This window comes from Sminthopsis crassicaudata, chromosome 6 (assembly GCF_048593235.1).
Source record: "Sminthopsis crassicaudata isolate SCR6 chromosome 6, ASM4859323v1, whole genome shotgun sequence".
NCBI classification, from domain to species: Eukaryota; Metazoa; Chordata; class Mammalia; order Dasyuromorphia; family Dasyuridae; genus Sminthopsis; species Sminthopsis crassicaudata.
The window spans coordinates 192682805-192702885 of NC_133622.1; the positions used below are offsets into that span (position 1 = coordinate 192682805).

Below are 20081 nucleotides of genomic sequence, written 5' to 3' on the forward strand. Positions count from 1 at the left end.
AAAAAAAGAAAAAAGGTGATTGGATCAAATGGCCTCTATGATTTTATGATTCTATGATCCATCACCAAAAACTGGCCATCTGGTCTTTCCTTGAAATTAGGATCAACACATTGCTATTCTGTCAGCCTCTTCTACTTTTGGTAAATTGTTAGGAAATTTTCCCACATACTTATGAAATCTGTTTCCGTGCAGCTTTCTTCCACTGCTGATATTCTGCCCACTGGAGCCAACAGAATTAAGTCTCATCCTTCCTCCACATGAATCAGATCTTTATGATAGTTTTTGTGTCCATTCTCCAGCCTTATCATCTCTACGTCCTTTAGGTTATTTTTGTGTGGCATGGTCTTTAGTGCCCCTTATCATCTCTTAATTGTTGATTCTTTCTGGAGACTGTCCAACTTGTGCGTGTTCTTCCTTATTAGGGGGGAGCATGATACTCCAGATATATTCTAACTGGGGCATTACAGACACTGCACTTTGGTTAAAAATAACTACAACAAAACCAAAGAGGCATATTATTATTATTTTTTTTCCTTTGGGAGATTATTGTTAAATTGTTGATGCATATAAGAGAAGTGATCCACTAAACCCTACTCTTCAGATCTTTTTTTAGACAAACTCTTGCTAACTAGAATTTTCCTATCTTGTATTTTTAAAAATTTATTTTTGAACTACATTTATCTTTAGATAAATTTTATCAGTTTTCTCCCAGAGAGATGAATTCCATTGTGCTAGCCTTAAAAAAAAAAAAAAAAAATTGGCTCTAACTCTATTTTCATCTTTCCCACTTTTATGTCATCTACAAGTTTCAAAAACATGTCACTTAATACTGTAACTCAAGTAATTGCTAAAAATATTCTATTGTATAGGCCATTCACAATTCCTGAGGTACTATTATAGTGACCTCTTTCCAGGAAGTGTCTTAAAAGATTCTTATGTGTTTTTAAATAAATAGGGTTTTTTTCCCCCATGATGCATGAAGGAGTCTTTATTTTTAATTTTGAAATTTAGAAAGGAATTAGATATTTATTTGGATTTCCATGTAATTTTTTCTTAATAACGGAGTTCTATTTTTTAGCCACTTGGATTTTTTTCCCCCCTTTTTTAGTGCCTCAAATAGAGAGTTAACTTTTTTCCTAGATAACATCTAGAATTCTGATTAAGATAAATTTTGAAATGATTCCTCATTCTCTTGGATCTCTCTATAGCTTTTGTAACTGGTGACCATATCTGCCTCCTGAACACTCCAACTTCTCTGATGTTTCTGTGTTCTCATTTTCCTCTTAGATAACTTTTCTTTCTCAGTTTCATTTTCTTGATCAGTATCAATTTTCTGAACATCAAGTGTCATTGTCCTCCAAAGTCACTTTTCTAGTCCTGTTTTAATATGATGCCCATATACACATATAAAACTGAGCTCTTTTGAATTCTAGTCCACCAACTGCCTCTTTATCTTTCTAACATTTATCTTTCTAACTCATGTTCCAAATGCAACTTGTTATTTTGTCCTCTAAATGTACCATTCTTAAAAACACTCTCCTTTCCTATTGAGGATCTATGACCTTCTTTGAATGACATCCAGTTTTGCAACTTAGATGTCATTCTTGACCCTTTAAAATCTCTTCATCTACTTATGCCTTATTGATTTTACCTCTACAAATGTCTCTTATATTTAACTCCCTCACTCTTAACACTTAAAAACTATAACTTATAACTACTACTATACCATATAGACTTAATTATGTTTTTCTTGCCAGGATTCTACTTGTGAAATGCTAATTTGTATTCCAAAGGGCAAAGGGAATAAAGTTCTATCAAAATACTAACAAAAGGGAAAGGCTTTTTTTTTTTTTTTTTTTTTTTAAATGGCATAATGTCAAATTGCTTTCCAGAATGATTGGATCAATTTATATTTCCACCAACACTTCTCATTTTTTGGTAGCTCCTCCAACATGGACTATTCATCGTTTGTCATCTTTTCATTTTATTGGGTATTAGGTAAAACCTCAGAGCTATTTTAATTTTGCTTTGAAACAGTCTTTGATATGATTGCTAAGAGTTAATAGTTAAATTTAAAGTTAATTTTCTCAGTTTCCAATTCTCTTTCTTTCCAAATTGTCTTCCACAGAACTTCTGAAATTAATATTACTTAATAACATCTGACTATGGACATCTCCATAATTAAAAGCCTCTAGTGGTTCCCTCTTCTTTCTAAGATTAAATTACAAATATCTCACTTACCCTGGTTTTTAAAAAGAAATCTTAATATAGGGTCACTTACTATAAAAATTGCATTGAAGGCTCTATGAGTTTGAGGAATTAAATTGCAGAAGATCAATTTCTTCAAAACATTTCATTTCCTTCATTTGCTGCCCAATTGCTTCCCTTCCCTTTCATTTGGTGTCTAATGGGCAATTCTATGGTAAGAGAAGGGAGGGGGGGAAAGAAGTACATACATAAGACCAAAAGGAACTTTAAAAGATATTGTTTACATATGAGACTAAAACTCTGTAAGTCTCTAAATCTGTGTCCAGATTAGGATGGTTTAGCAGCTATAAAAATAATCTCTAAATTTTCTTCTTTTGCTAGCAAAAGCTCTTTTTCTCACATGTTAGAGATGTGCCTTCCTTTTCAGGAGTTCTGGATGGTGCTTAGTATTTGGTAGGAAGCAAGATGTTACTTGCTATCTCTGCTTTCAATTTTATTCTTTAGTATCTTTGAACTCAGTAATTGTTTGAGGGGGATGAGAGTATTGAATTAGAAAGTACCTGATTTATTCATATTGAGAATCTTACTGGCTATAAGGCCATGTGGGCCCAATTGTACACTTTATGACATTATTATGGACATGGGAGCAGAATGAGGGGAAGGGTATGATAGACCCTTTTAATTAAGAAGTGAAAGTAAAAAGTAAGAGATTTAGAGGATATAGCCAGTTATCTGGCAAGATCCTGCAGAATAGCCTTGGTTTACTTTCTTGGAAGGAGAAACAAAGACCTTATAGAAGCGCCTGTGGTTTTTCTCTCCTAGGATTCTCATATGAAATGCAAATTCAGATTCTAGAGGGAAGAGGGAATAAACTTCCAATAGCAAAAATCCTAACAAGAAGGAAATAATTTTAAAAAATTGTTTTCTAGAATGGTTGAACTTATTTTACATTTCTACCTATTGTTCCATTCACTTTTTGATAGCCTGTTTTTTTCTTTTGTTATCTTTTCATTTTAGTGGATGTTAACTGAAAGCTCAGGGCTGTTTTGAATTTTTTGATTGACTTCAAAGTTATTGATAGTTGTTAATAGTTTGCAATTCTTATAATTTACATATGTTGATCACCTATTCATTGGAGGAATATCTCTAGGCATTTATATATGTCTGAGATATTTGATACAAAGATTTTTTTCCTTGTGAAGTTTCCTTTCTCATTCTAGTTGCATTGATTTTGTTTGTTTAAAATTTTTCGGTTTTCTGTAATTAAAATAATGTATTTTATTTTATGATCACTATTTCATCTTATTTAATTCACCCACTAATAATAGCTATGAAAGATATGTAATCATATTCTGTTATTTATTTATTTATTTATTTTTGAGGCTGGGGTTAAGTGTCTGAGACCAGATTTGAACTTGGGTCCTCCTGAATTCAGGGCTGGTGCTCTATCCACTGTGCCACCTAGCTGCCCCCTATTCTGTTTTTTAAAATGATGTGACATGTATCCATTTACAAGTTATTGCATATAGCATATAAAATTTTGGTCTAAACCTAATCTCTACCAAATTGTTCCTTATTCCATCTTATCTAGTCTGTTCCACTGGTTTTCCTTCCTTCCTTCCTTCCTTCCTTCCTTCCTTCCTTCCTTCCTTCCTTCCTTCCTTCCTTCCTTCCTTCCTTCCTTCCTTCCTTCCTTCCTTCCTTCCTTCCTTCCTTCCTTCCTTCCTTCCTTCCTTCCTTCCTTCCTTCCTTCCTTCCTTCCTTCCTTCCTTCCTTCCTTCCTTCCTTCCTTCCTTCCTTCCTTCCTTCCTTCCTTCCTTCCTTCCTTCCTTCCTTCCTTCCTTCCTTCCTTCCTTCCTTCCTTCCTTCCTTCCTTCCTTCCTTCCTTCCTTCCTTCCTTCCTTCCTTCCTTCCTTCCTTCCTCCTGTTTACTTTGTATTAAAGATGATAGGATGTACATTGATTTATACAGTTCATAATACAAAATGTGCCTGACAGATACAAAGTGTTCAGATAAATTTAGGAAAAATGTCATTTCCTGTTGGTGAATCAGGGAGAAGCTTCATAGAGGAGGTGTCATTTTGGCTAGGCCTTGAAGGATAATTCAACTGATTAGGTAGAGTAGAGAATATGAGTGGGAATGGTGGGAGATAAAGGCAATTATTCATTAAATTTCCATCAAGCAAAAACTAGGTACCAGGCAGTGAGAGCTGAATTATAAGTAAAGCCGAGTGCTCCAGAATTGATGCTTTTGAACTCTGGTGCCAGAGAAGATTTTTGAGAGTTTCTTGGGTAACTGAGAGATCAAATCACTCAATACTAAAAGAAATTAATTCAGATTGTCACAAGAAAGTAAAAAACTAAAGCAAAGTTTAAGCTTAGATACTTTAGTTACATAATGAGAAGGAAGGACTCATTGAAAAAGACCTTGTTGTTGGGAAGGATTGATGGCAAAAGGATGGTAGAGGATGAAATGGATAGATAGTATTTTGGAAACAATGATCATGAACAGGGACAGACTTTGTGAGATAGTGGAGGACAAAAGGCCCTGGCATGTTGTGCTCTGTGGGGTCATGAAGAGGCATTCACAACTGCATATACCTTCTCCCCTACTAGATACACTGTAAAAACAGAATATAAAATTATATAAAGAAGGATGAGTAGGAAATAAGAGAGGAGGGTGCCAGAATTAAGAAGGGGTTGGGAAGCACTTCCTGTAGAAGTCAGGATTTTACTTGGAACTTCAGAAAGGTAGGGAAGCCTAAGATGAAGAGGGAGAGCATTCCAGTCATTTAGGATAGCCTTAAAATGCCTAGAGTTGAGAAACGGATTTTTCTTCATTAAATAGTAAAGAGGCCAGTATTACTTCATTAAACTGTGCTTAAAGTGTAAGCATACTGGAAAAGTATAGGTGGGATGGGGCAGGTTGAAAGGGTTAGGTTGTGAAGGGCTTTTTTGACACCAAAGTATTTTGTATTTGATGCTGGTAGAGATGGGAAGTCAGTAGAGTAAAGGATAGAGCCACCTTTTGAGGTATTGGATCTATATTTAGACAAGATTACTAGAAAGGTAGGTATTCATGAGATTTTCTTCGTAGTTCTTTGAGTTTTATAAGATTGGGAGTATATTAACAATCTCTTTACTATATCTCCATAACAAAAGACAATTTTTCTTTTTGGTTATGCTATAACTTGTCATTGTGTTTGCTAAAAAGTTTAAAAAGATGCATTACGTTATTGATATATGAGTCTTAAAAACCTCTACATTTTCTATATTTTCTTTTCTTTACATTTATAGGCTGACTGGATCATCAGGTTTTGTAACTGATGGACCTGGAAATTACAAATATAAAACAAAATGCACATGGCTCATTGAAGGACAGTAAGTAACAGTTATTTTTATGTGATAGATTTCAACTTTAGATTAAATAGGTTTTTATTTTTTCTGCCAAAAACATCTGAGTAGAATTCTATTAATTGATTGTTTGTATCTATTTAATGTATTTCTGAACTTCTCTGTCCATAACTTTAATTAAAAATAGATTTTAAAAGGTGATAACTAGGTTTTGGACCACTTGACTTTTTTTCCCCATTAGCTTAGTTCCTAACAGTTATAACAAAAAATGACATTAAATTTGTTTATAATGTGAATGCTTTAAAATCAATAACCAAAGTGTTGATTGAATTTTAAGAAGTTTGGTCTTTAATATGTTCTGATTTTTTTTTTTTTTTTTTAGTAATTTTCCATTACATATTTATGAATTGCTGAAGTGGGTATAATTTAATTAGAGCTTGGAAAACATTTTAGGGAAGATTTTATTTATTCAAGTTTTATCACAAATTAAAGTTTCAGAAGAAATTTTGGTCATTAGCTAAGCAGCAGTGAAGTGAGAAGAATTTAATTTGAGGAGAATAATTAAATTGGTTTTATTTCAGAAAGTTAAGTTGAGAAAGACCATTATAATTTTTAAGAATGATACTTTCATTTTGTATATCCTATAAGTGCTATTTATTTAATGTTTGCTTTTTCTCAAAGCATCCTTTTGTGGTTTAACTCTGTTTGCTACAATGAGGAATATAGAATTGCTAAAAATTAAAGTAGAATTATCATGTATAGTATATTACAAAGCACTATTTTCTAAGATGAAATGAGTAAGAGAAAAGGCAAATTTGAACTTTTCCTTGGGAAAAAAAAACATTTAAAATATAGTCCTATCCAAATTAAATGTTAATTGCTTTATGGTATTTTCTTCTCTTTTGTAAATTTTCTCTTACCATCCATCCCTTGAATTAAGAAAGATGTGAAAGTAAAGATTAAGTACTCTTATGTTTCCTATATTATTATTCAGCAAGCTGCTTAAATGTTCTTAAAGTTTTATATAATATCATTTTCGACTTCAAGACAATAAATTAATTTATCTCTATCAATGATTAATTTTAGTACAGTTGCATTTTGATTCATTTATTTGAATTTTACCTTCTAAATTTGTTCCCAAGAAAACAAGTTTCTAAAAGTAAGAATAAAACAGAAAATAGAATAGTAGAAAGAAGGATCATGTACTAGAAGGATAGACCTCATTTTTAAACATTTTGTTTGGCTAAAAAGAAAAGAAATAAATAAGACAGAAATTAGTTCTTGGCGTTCCAGGAATTTTAGTAGTGAATAGAATTATTAAGAAGTGAGCAAGTGGAGAGGGAGTGAAGGTGTAGTGATTGTAGAAGATTCATTCTAGGAGTTAAACTGTGAAAGAGGAATGAAGTACTCACTGAAATACAGCAGGAAGCAAAGAGGCCATCTGCTTCAATCTGTAGTTGAACAAAAGATCACTTGATAAACCCAAGCTTTTGCAGTCCATCTATGCTTTTGAATACCTCTGATTATTAGAACTTTCAGATGCTTAAATATAATTTTCATGTTCTCAAGTCTTCTACTTCAAACTAAATAATCCCATTTCTTCAATTCTCATATGCCTTTGTCTCCAAAATTGTCATATTTTGGGCATTCTGTTTTATCAGTGTCCTTCCTAAAATGAAGTGTCCAGAAAATAGTTCTAAAGACTCATTATCATTGATTTTTGTCACTGAGCTTTATGTTATTCTTTCTGTTTATTGCTGATAAAGCTTTTAAGACCTGAGATTACTGGAAAATTTACTCTGGTAATTTCAGCCAGCATCAATGTCAAGTTATGCCATTCATAGTTTTACTTTTATTTTCCCATAAAAATCTGGGTCCTGACACTTGTAATGAGGTTTTAAAAGTCACGTAGTTGATATCAGCCAATGTATGTGCCAGGTGGTATACTATACATTGGAGATAAAAGTACACAAATAAAACCTTTTCAACCCATGGGGAGCTTACATTTTACTTGGAGCAAAAGGAGAGTAACATGATAAGTTCAGAAAAGTAAGTACAGAATACATTAAAAAAAATTAAATCAAAGAAACTTTTGAAGAGATCTGAGTTTCACTGAATATGGAGGTAATGAGAGATGTCAACACAGCAGTATAAAGTTGTTATGACAATTTGTGCAGAGGCACCAAAGTGGAAGATAAAATATATTCTCAACCAGCAGCAAGAAGACACATGCATGAAGAATAATAATTAGCAATCAAATTAGAAAAATATGCTAGGATCAGATTGAAGATGACTTTGTATGCTTTAAAAAATGTCATTTGTATTTTTGTGGCAAAGAGAAGCCATGGAACAGTGTTCAGACTCAGAAAACAAGGACACCTGTATATAGTCTGTGGACTTAGAAAAGCACATATTGACATTATCTATGTTTTATTATATTATTAATTTATTTTGCTAACTATTTGTTACATTTTAATCTGGTTTTGCCTGTATGCATTTAGGAATGCTATGGGTGCATACAGCCCTTATCATTGTAGTTGATATTTCTATTATTAGAAACTTCTTTAGCAGAAGAGGAAAGTAATTTGATTGGCCTGTGCTTTAGGTCAGTTTTGCAGCAGGGTGGAAGCTGGATTGGGAGAAGGGAGAGACTGGATACAGGGAGAATCAGGTAGGAGATTTTTGTAATAATCCAGCCAGGGAGTAATGGAGGGGTCTGATCTAGGGTGGTTGAATGAATAGAGAGAAGAGGACTGAAAACAAAGATGTTGATGAGGGACAAGCCAACAAACCTTGATAAGTGATTGAATTATGGAGAAGAGAATAAATGAATGAAGAATTGAGAGGCCTAGATTGCAAACCTGGATGACTACAAGAATAAGGAAGCTCTTGACAAAAATAGAGAAAAAGTTACTGAGTAGGTGTAGTCAGGAGAGAGAGAAGACAATGAGTTTCTGTTTTGAATGTATTTAACATTGAGATTCCTTCATTATTTCCAAGTGTATATGTAGCCAGCAGACAGTTGGAGGTGTGGAAATGGAGCTCAGGGAGAGAAATAAGGGCTTGTTAGATTTTGTAGTGATCTGTAAAGAAATGTTGAACAGAGAAAAGAAAGTCCACTCCAGGATCCTGGATTTATACATAGGTATGATGTGCCACATCATATAGGACACACTGTCCTTACAAAGCATGTGGATAGGGAGAAAATATAGAGAGAGTGGTCATTTCTAATGCCTGGGAGAAGATAGTATTGTATATATTTTTAAATAATACTTAATTTTTTCCCCCAATTACATGTCAAGAAAATTTTTAGCATTTATTTTTATAAAATTTAGAATTCCAAATTTTTTTGCCTCCCCATTTGATATAGTTTACACATGTGCTGACATGTAAAACATATTTTCATATTCATCCCAGTTGTGAAAGAAGAAATAGATCAAAAGGAAAAAGAAAACATGAGAAAGAATAAAGCAAATGAAAAAGTATGCTTTGATCTGCCTTCTGAGTCCATCATTTCTTAATCTGGCTGTAGTTAGCATTTTCCTTTGTGATCCTTTGTACTTGTTTTGGATGATTGTGTTGCTGAGAAGAGTTGAGTCAGTCATAGTTGATCATCACACAGTGTTGCTGATACCATGTACAATGTTTTCCTGGTTCTGCTTATTTCACCTTGCATCAGTTTGTACAAATCTTTCCAGGTTTTTCTGAAATGTGCCTGTTCACCATTTCATATTGCACAATAGTATTCAGTTACCTTGATATACCATAGCTTGTTCAACCATTCCATAACTGGTGAATATATCCTTGATTTACAATATTTTGCCACCACAGAAAGGGCTGTTGTAAATATTTTTGTACATAAAAGTCCTATCTCTTTGGGATACAGACCTAGTAGTAGTATTGTTTGGTCAGAGTGTGCTCAGTTTTATTGCCCTTTGGATGTAGTTCTAAATTGCTCTCCAGAGTAGTTGGATCAATTGACAAGTCCACCAACAATTGCAGTGTTGCAATTTTTCCACATCGTTTCCAACATTTATCACCTTTTTTTTTTTTTTTTTTTTTTTTTTGTCAGATTGGCCAGTCTGATAGGTGTAAGGTGGTAAGATAGTATTATTTTGAAGGAGAGAGTTGTCAGCTGGGTCAGATCCTGTAGAAAGTTCGATAAAGATGAGGACTGAGAAAATGCCATTGTATTAAACAATAAAGACATCATTGGTGATCTTGGAGAATGCAGTTTTACTTAGTGGTAGACAAAGAAATCATTATAAACCAATAGTTATGCTACATGTCAATATAACTTCAATTTTTTACCACAAATATATGAATAATTGCTTTAAGTCTATTTCTTCTTTGAGATAATTGACACTTTTTTAGTTTTAGGTTAATTAGGAAAGATGTGTTAAGTGTGTTTTACTTCATAATTATAAAAATAGTTTGTAGTTTATCAAGTAAATATATTTGTTTTTATCATGAAATATTTTTTATATTTCTAGGAATTCAATTCAAAGAAGATTTATTAAATGCCTTCCCTAAAACTTCCTAGAAATGTATACTAAATTGGTTAGTTCTTTGAAGGGAAAATAAAGAAAAAACCTTAAAATTCAATGTTGTGTTTGTTCAAGACATATTTCTAATATCACAAATACCAGGTTTATTTTAAATCCAGAGATTTTTATTATTTACATGTGAAGCAAACCTGCATTTTTCTAACAGTATCTTTGATTATAATTATATATTCTTTTTTCCCCGTAGGCCAAATAGAATACTACGCCTTCGCTTCAATCATTTTGCTACAGAGTGTAGTTGGGATCATTTATATGTTTATGATGGGGACTCCATTTATGCCCCACTAGTGGCTGCTTTTAGGTAAGTTCCAGTTAAATTAAATAGTAATTATTTGTTATTTGATTTCTGAATCGTAAATAATAACTTATTTGTATTCTTAAAAAACTGGCTTCAGTCTTGCCAGAAATTGACTGATCTATTGATTTATGTCCCAGGGGATAAAGCACTGGCCCAGGAGTTAAAAAGACTTTGTTTTCACTCCTGGCACTGCCACCTACAAGCCATATAATACCAGCCAAGTCACTTAGCTTTTCACTTAATATCCTCGAATTTAGAGTAGACATATCTACTCTGTCTTCCTCATAGATGTGTGTATGGTTTTCTTAATAGTATTGGCTATCAGGATCAAAAAAGTTAAATGAAGGAGTTTTCAAGGTTATTAAATTTCAAAGGTTACTAAATTTAAAAGGTTATGTAAATTAATGGTAATTTTGTTCTTAAGTAACTTTATATTTGAAGTTTCCGAAATATAAGTACCTATTTAGGTGAACTTCCACCTTGCTCATTGACCTAGCCTCCAAATTATGAATTTTTTTCTCTTACAGCCATCTTTATTTACCTCTAACTATAATTTTAGTTCCCTGGCTCTGATAGGTGAGCTTTCTTGCACTTTGATACAGGTGTCTAATTTTTACTAAATATCTGATTATGAGAAATTTACTTAACCTGTCTGTGCTCAGTTTCCTCATCTGTAAAATGGAAATGACAATAGCTTTAGTACTTAATTCACAAAGTTTTATGAGGTGAAATAAGACAGCGTATAAAAAATAGTTTGAAAATAAGAAATTATACAACATATTTAACATGTATTAGACTACTTACCAGCAAGGGGAGGGAGTAGGGGGAAGGAGGGGAAAAATTTGGAACAAAAGGTTTTGCAGGGATCAGTATTGGAAAAATTACCCGTCCATATGCTTTGTAAATAAAAAGTTTTAATAAAATAAAAGAAAATAAGAATTACATTAATATCAGCTATTATTATTCACTTAGTATATGATCTTATTTATGATACTCCCTCCTTCACATTTTCCTTCTCTTTTAAAGGAAAAGGTTGGACTTGATGATCACTAACTAAAGTTCTTTCATCTCTATCATTCTAGGATTCTATTAATACATGATATATTATAGTGCAAGATACATGCAAGTAGTTCAAAACAGTAATAGGATAGAGCTTATAAGCAAGTAAGACTTCTTTATAAAAATTTGTATTTGTTCCAAAGTATGCTGATCCTTTAAGAATGAGTGTTAAGTGAATGAGTGAATGAATACATGATTAATTGCTAAATTAACACTATAGATTAACTTCTGTAGCAATTCAGTAGGGGAAAATAAATTTACTGGAATGATCATGGATTGTTTTAAGGATTGGGAAAGATTTAAAGCAGGGATTCTCAAACTACAGCCCAAGGGCCAGGTACAGCTCATTGAGAACATTTATACAGCCTGCCTGGTTATGACAAATGGGCTGAGGGGCAGAAACAGAGTGTGAGCTTTTGTTTTTACTATAGTCCCGCCCTCCAACAGTCTGAGGGACAGTGAACTAGCCCCCTATTTAAAAAGTTTGAGGACCACTGATTTTAAAGAATGGGTAGAATTTTTGAGTGACAGAGAAGGAAGGGGGAAATGGTTTGATTCAAGTTTAGAAACAGGAAGAGGTGTGATTTTGAAAGATGACTGATTTGAGTGGAGCAGGAATTTGTTGCATTTCAAATAGGAATAGTGGAAGATATGGTTGGAAATATTAATTGTGATTTTCATGTCCAAGGTAAGGACTTTTGAATTTATCCTATAATGAACAAAGAGCTATTTAAAGTTTTTAACCAAGGGAGTGATGTAATCAAAGCTATCTTTAAAAAAAAAAAAAATGTGATTCATGGTCCGGCTATCTGGGTTCCTCCCTAACATCAGTGTGCTGATAGAGGAAGTAGAAATGCCATTAAAGACAACAAAGATGAGAAAGGCAGTCATTGGAATGATAACAAATGGGGATGGTAGAACAAGTGAGAGTTTTATGTATGGGAAGTGTTGGTGGGCATTTTTGTCATCATGAGAAGAAACCAGTAGATAGGGTGAAATGGACGATAAGAGACAATGTAAGAATAATAGTAGGCTGAGTCTGCTAGAAAAGAGCAAAAGGGATAGAATCAAAGCTCCATGTCATGTATAAGGATTGAGCTTGGCAAATAGAAGGTAAAGGAAGATATAATGGGGGATATCAGAGCTCTTTGGAGAATGACCTAATTTTTCCATTGTAGTAGGAGATGAGCTGAAGAAAACATCAGAGATAATGTAATAGGTTTGAGAGAAATAAAGGTTTGAAAGAGCCATTGTAGAGAGAAGTGTAGGGTACTAATTATATGGGAGTAGAATGGTTGCCTTGCTACAGGGAGGCTTATGTAAATTAGTTTTAAAAAGTTTGTAGTCGACCAAATCAGCGTAGTTTTGAGATTTCCTTTAGCTTTAATATCATGTTTAGAGAAATAAAGGAAGCAGATAGGAATAATTCAGAGTTGGTAGTTGAAAAGGTAAGATTAATAAAGATAAGTGGGCCAGGGATTTGAAACTAAAAGTAGTGAAGACATGTTTTTTATATACATACATACATACATACATACATACATACATATATATATATATATATATATATATATATATTTTTTTTTTTTTTTTTTTTTTTTTTTTTGGATTGCTTTCTGTCTAGGGGAGGGGATGAAGGTGTTGATGTTTGGATTCTCTTCGATTCCCAGTCAGGGAACCAAATGATGAGGTTTGGCACAGGGCAGAAAGTTGTGGGAACCCCTGCTGTTTTGGCATAGGTCCTTCATAAAAGAATTTACGAACTCGAAAAGTTAAACTGGCAAAAAGAAGTTTATTGGCACTGAGAAGTCAGCTTTTGCTAGGAGGCTAACTTCCTCAGTGGCAAGGTCTTGACAGAAAAGTAAAGATCTAGCAGAGTAGTCCTGGTAGAAAGATAAACAAATAGTGTAGAGAAATCCTGGCAGAAAGATAAAGAGGGGTTAAGGCTGAGAAAAGGGTGTCTTCTCAGTGGGTAGGGAGTCCTCTCAGGCAGTTATGCCAAGGATAAGTTCCTTGGCCTGGCAGGTTCCTGCTTTGGCCCTCTGCCAAGTCCTATTAGGGAAATGGATGCTGATACTGAGAAGAGAGAATGCCTTCTCAGCAGGCAAGGTCCTTGCAACAGAAGCTGCTTTGGACCTTCTGCCAGGTCTTGACAGAGAAGTAGATGAGAGAGATAAAGAGGGATTAACACTGAAAAGAGAATATCTTTTCTGCGGGCAGGGGGTCCTGACAGGAAGCTATGCAAGGAGAGAGAGAGAGAGCTTCCTTGGCATGGCATGGTCCTGCTTTTAGGTCCTCTGCTAAGAAATGAGCCCCAAAGTTGCTCTTTTAAAAGAGATTTGAAGTTTCAATTGAATGAGATAACTGCCTAGATTTCCAGTAAAATGGGACCATTTATTGGGAGTGGTCCTGAGCCAATCTTCAGCCCAATAGAGGTCGATAGAAATAAAAATAGTGTAGAGTAGAGATACTAAACTCCCTGCTGAATTAAGAAATATTTAACAAAAGAAGTTAAAATATCATTTAAAATCGATAATGTTAATTTGTGGTTTTTCTAAATCAATATGTTGCTTTGGGTTTTCATTTCAATTTGACACCACTGCTGCAGAGCTGAATTGGTTCATGAAGGAGTAGAAGTAGGGAAGAGAAGAGGATAGTCAGTTTAAGACCATGAAGGACTAGAGGGAGTGTAGGTCCTGATAAGAACAAAGAACAGGATTAGGGTTTGTAAGATATAAGAAAAGATAAGATGATAAACTGATCAGATAAAATAATTTTAAAGTAGATAAATATGGAAGGGGAACACTTATGAGTGAAGACTAGATCAAGGACACTTTTGCCTTTGCCCATTAGTAGTAGAAATAGTCATGACTCAAGAAGTAGTATTGAATAAACAAGGGGAAAAATGCAAGCCAAAGTAAATTGGGGATTAGCTGGACCAGTGAATCATACCTGAAGCCATATATGGAGTTGCATTTGATGAGGAAAGTACAGTAATTATATATGTTGCATATATAATCAACTCTGGCCTGGTTATCCTAACACCTTAGTACACTTTCTTTCATCTCAAGATATCATTTTACCATTCTCCAGTGACATTTCATAGGTATAGGAAAATCTTTGGCATAGCTGTTATGGAAGATATACATTTATAGCAAAGAGGTTATATTATGGTCATAGTCTTGAATAGCTTTGTAGATTTTACAACTGGAAAAAATCTTAAAACCAGAAGAATTGTTTTACTTATCAAGTTTAAGGGAAGAAAAAAATTACTAAACGGGTTCTCATCCTCTTTCTTCCTGCTCCAAATCAACAAATGATTTCAAGGAATAATAATAATTGAATTCTTGACTCTTTATTCTTTAAGGCCCAGCTTCTTAATCTGTGGGTTGTGACCCCATATGGGGTCTCATAACTAAATATGGAAGTTACAGAATTATGATTTATTATCAGTAAATATTTGAATTGTATATCTATTTTATATATCTATATACCCAAGGTCATATAAAAATTTCTCAGGCAAAAAAGGAATTATATGTCTATTTCAGTCTATTAGGGGATCTGGTGATAAGATCCTGTTTTCTTCTCAATGGTGATCTCATCAGCTCCTATGGATTTAATTATCCTCTCTAACTGATGATTCTCAAATCTTATCCAGCCTTAATTTCTCTGCTGACTTCCAGTCTCTGATTTTTGCATAGCCCTTCCTCACTAAATCTAATTCCCTTGAAAGTCATCATATCATACCTTCCTGACTTCTTGGTCCTCTTCAGAACTAAAGAAAAGCAACAACATAATACAATGGACTAGAATTCACCTGAGATTAAGTTCTTTGTAAGGTTTTCTAGTTAAGTGGGGCAACAACTCCATCTAGATAAGATGGTCTATATGGGGTTCATCACACATTCTTGCTGTTATTGTGTACAATGTATAACACATTACACTTCTGCTTGTTTCTCTCAGCATCAGTTTATGTAAAATTTTCCAGGACTTTCTAAAATCAGCTTGTTCATTTTTTATTCAACAATAATATTCCAATTACTTTCATATGCCATAACTTGTTGAGCTATTCCTCACTTGATGGGCTTCTAGTCATTTTCCAATTGTTTGCTACCACAAAAAGAGCTGCTACATGTATTTTTGCACATGTGGGTCCTTTTCCCTCCTTTATGATTGCCTTGGGATACAGACCCAGTAATGGTACTGCTAGGTGAAAAGCCAAACTGCTATGCACAGTTTTATAGCCCTTTGGATATAGTTCCAGAATGCTCTGGAATGGTTGAATCATTTCACAACTCCACCAACAGTGCATTAGTGTTCCACTTTTCCCACATCCCCTCCAATATTTATTGTTGTCTTTTCCTTTTCCAAGAATTCTTATTGGTCTTGTATTCAATTCACCGGTTTTTCTTTAAAATTTTGCTTTGTAGCTACTTTGATGTAATTGTCTTCTGAGTTTGTGTGTTGATCTTCCCTGTCACCATGGTGGTCAGATTAATTTTTTAAATTTGTGTTGTTGTTTCCTCATTTTTCTGCCTATTTCTTGAATTTTTAACCTTATGTTAAAGTTGGGCTTTGCTTCTAGGGTTTCTTGGATGGGCTTTTTGGATGTCCTCATCAAAGAGTCTTTTGAACATATTATTAGTAAGGATCCAAACAAAGTTATATTACTGTGACAACCAAAATATAAATTTTGAAAATGTAAAAACAAGAAAAATAAAATAATTAGTAAGAAGTTGAAAACTCTAGACAAGAATAAAATTTTATTTTACTTTAAATATATTATTCACAAGGTTTTATAAATATGTGATGAATTCTACTAAGGCTCTAAAAGGAAAAGACTAACGTGGGCAAAGAAATGACAATGGAAATAAATGTAAACCTTTTTTTTTTTGCAAAAGAGGCAGTTGAGGTTAGATGACTTGCCTAAGGTCACAGCTAGTAAGTGTTATGTATCTGAGCCCATATTTGAATTTAGATCCTCCTGACTCTAGGACCGGTAATCTGTCATCCACTATACCACTTAGCTGCTCCTATAAATGTAGAATCTTTACCCTATCACTAAAATATAGAGTGTTTAATCATGTGCTAGTCCTTATTGATAGAATGGTGTTTTTTTTTTTGTTTTTTTTTTTAATTTGAAAATTCTTTATAGAATACTAAGGAATGTTGATATTAAGGATATAGAAAAAGTCATGAATTATAAAGTCAAAATGTCTTTTGATTTTGACTTTTCTAAATGTTTCAAATGTCTAAAATATTTTTGTTTGTATTGATGTACCTAATACTTCCATTAAAAAAATCAAAATTGTTCATTATAGAGATTTACAGGTTCACATGTTCAGTCTTTTTTTTGTTTATATGTAAAAATGGTCCATTAAAATTTAAAAAGATGAACTATTTTAAAGAGGTAACAAATTATTATAAAACACTTGAAAAATGTTTGATTTCATAATCTTGTAATAGATACAAATTAAAACAACTTTGGGGTACTACCAAATTAACTAAGATAATGAAAAGCAATAGAAACCAGTGTTGTTGGGATTATAATTAAAAAAGTAGAATTTATTAGATAATTCATTTTGCTAAGTGTTATGTAGGATCATTGTGCCAGATATAATAGAACATCTATAAATAGCTTCTGTATTAATTTAGCTCTCTCATTTGGGGGAAGGGTCTGGATTTCTAATTTTGTTTGTGTAGGGAACTTCCAGGTTAGAAAATTCCTAACATTTGCAGGTCAACTCTTCTGCAGTTTTGAGTCTTCAGAGTGATGTCTCTGATTTTGAGAGGAGAGGGTGACTTGAACTGTATTATATAGCCAGTATTGGTCAGAAATGGTATCTGACCTCTTGTCTTCCTCATTCTTGGCTTTAGTTCTATTCACAGTATCAAACTATCTTTCTGATAGATTTCTGTTGACAAGGTTCTTTTCTTTTCATTTGCTAATATTTTTAGTAGTTGTGCTATGAGTCTAGAGAAGCAGTTTATTTCAAAAGAAAACATACTAGGTTTTATATCCAAAAGTTGGGTTTTGAATCATAAGGCCTATATTTAATTTTGTGATTAAGTTACACAATTATACTGTACTTTGAATCTGAGTCTTTTTTTCCTCCTCTATTAGGTAGAATTGGAAAAATGCCATTTATGGGGCAAGACTGAAGAATATCATTATTTAGCATAAAGCAAAATACTTTCATGTCCACAAAAGTTGTTAATAAGGAAAGGTGATCAGATGCTGTTCATTAATACTGAGGTTCCATTAAGAAGAATAAACAAAAAAATGTATTAGGAAGGATAAGAAAGCACTTGTCCAATGTTTAAATCAAGGAATAGGTGACAGGCAGGGGCTTGAAGAAAGTCTTTGGGGACTATTTGTTAAAGGGGTTAGGAATGTCCATTTTTTGAGATATGTCATCTTTTCTCCTGAGAGTTAATGGAAGTTAGAAAAAATTTAAAAACTACAACATTTAACCATTATACCATGAAACATTATAAAATCAATACTGGCAATTTCATTTGACTATCTATACTAAGTTTTGAAGTTACATAATGATGTTTTTATGAAGTTATAGAGCAAATAGTTGATCCTTTAATGACATCTTACTGAAATTTGAATTGTCTATTCATTGGGAAGGTCAGTATTTCATTACTCCAGAGTTCTTCAGTTTAGTAAACTGATTCAAAGAAGTAGCAGTTTCTTCTAATTCTAATTAATGTTGAAAGAGACAGCTGTTCAAAAACTCTTCCTGACACAACAAAATGAGAGAATCATTCTAGATGATCAGTAATATCTTGAAGAATTTGTTTTCCTATTATGTTTCTGGCCTTATAATAGACCAAAGTCATAATTACTCCTTTCTAGTAATAACAGCAGCTTTCCTTCACTTAACATTTCTTTTTGTTTTATAAAGCATTTATATAGGACTTTACAGTTTTCAGTACATTTTAATATATATTTTATAATTAGCTTATTATAACATAGTTAGGTAGAGATATGTTTGCATTTTATTTATCAGCAAACCAGAGACTTAGGGATTGGTTGCTTTATATGCACAAGCTAATAACCATGAATATTTTACCAAGGCTTGGATAAATTTGTCTTAATTTACAAACCTTCTAACACATTTTAAGTGCTGTTTGTTTGTTTTTTACTTTGCTATCTTGTTATGTGTCTCTTTTTCTAGGGCTACTACTAACTTGCTAAAGTAAAATGCATTGTCAGGCAATAAGCATCAAATCTGTCTTTATGACTTCATTGATCAGCATATGTCAGAATTGTATCTTATTCTGGTCCCCTTGAGTGCTTTTAGTCAGTGTGGTAAATAAGTTTATAAGTAGCCAGTATAAAGTGGCAATCATGGAAAGTAAGATTGCAGATTGGAACCTCCCAGCCATATATAAACTACCTTAAAGATCTAAGGAGCATGACTTTTAAATTGTTATCATATAATCACCAAAAATCACATCTTGGTATTATGTGCTGAATCAGAGGAAGCTATCAAGGCTTTGCTATCAGGGCTTTTGGTCTTCTGTCAATCTTAGACATTTCGGATATCTATATCCTAGTCTAATTCTAAATCTAAATCTAATTATTCTGACCTAATAACACCAAATGTGGCTGAAATGATGTGTAAAACCTTAAAGTTTTATCAACAACTTTGAGGTAATTTGAATATGTTGAAGAACTAATATCAAGGTGGCACAAGTAAGAGTTCGTCTGCCCCTCAAAAACCCTATAAAAGGAGACCCTCAATCTTCCCCCTAGCACTTTTCCATCTCCCTCTGGACCCGTTCTGCTAGATGCTCCTAACACTTATTTGTGATTGTTTGAGTGGTTTTCTGTGTCTCTCCTCCTCTTTTCCCCCCTTTTCTTCCTCTTCCTCTTTCCCATCATGGCCTGCTTGACAAGGACTCCAATCCTTGTCCCCATGTTGTCTAATATCTCTGGTGTGAGGGCTGTCCTTTTCAGGATTGTGACCCCCTGATTCACCCTACTGTAGTTCCAAGAAGCTATAGTATACTCAGTGAACACATCCTAGGAAACCATTTTGTCAAACATGCTAAACCAGGTTGAGGGTAATAGAGGGATCTCAAACCCATCGGTGATTCAGATCTCAAAGCCTGGGAAGTCTTTCCTTGGCAGGATGGGTGGGTGAGAGCATTGTCTTCTAATTTCCATGAAGGTTACTGAAGCACCTGCTTGAGTTCTTGACTCTTTATTCTTTAAGGCCTAGCTTCTTAATCTGTGGGTTGTGATCTCATATGGGATCTCATAACTAAATATAGAAGTTGCAAAATTATGATTTATTATCAGTAAATATTCGAAGCAGGTGCTATGGGTGCTTAAAGCTCTGTTAGACATGTAAGTGCCAAAATCAGCCTCTGTATCCCAAGGCATCATTAGATGTCTTGACTTTTGTCTTGCTGCTAGACTTTGATGACCAACAACATTGAGTAACTATGCTTCGTTTAAATCCAACTTATTTACAAGTCAGGTGATATTGCTCCATGCCATTTACATACCTCAAGGTCCTGTAGTGATTGGCAAGTGACAGTATTAGGTACAGAACTACTGGGAGCTATAGTCTGTACAC

General features: G+C 33.6%; 1 protein-coding gene across 2 annotated transcripts in view; it reads left to right on the top strand.

Annotated features, from left to right (window-relative positions):
- ATRN (attractin) overlaps positions 1-20081 on the top strand; it is a 239148-nt gene that overhangs the window by 37870 nt on the left and 181197 nt on the right. For both annotated transcript variants that reach the window (XM_074274223.1, XM_074274222.1), the window contains exons 2-3: positions 5506-5589; positions 10315-10428. In XM_074274223.1, coding sequence (XP_074130324.1) covers positions 5506-5589; positions 10315-10428 — 198 coding nt within the window. The remainder of the gene's footprint in view (positions 1-5505; positions 5590-10314; positions 10429-20081) is intronic.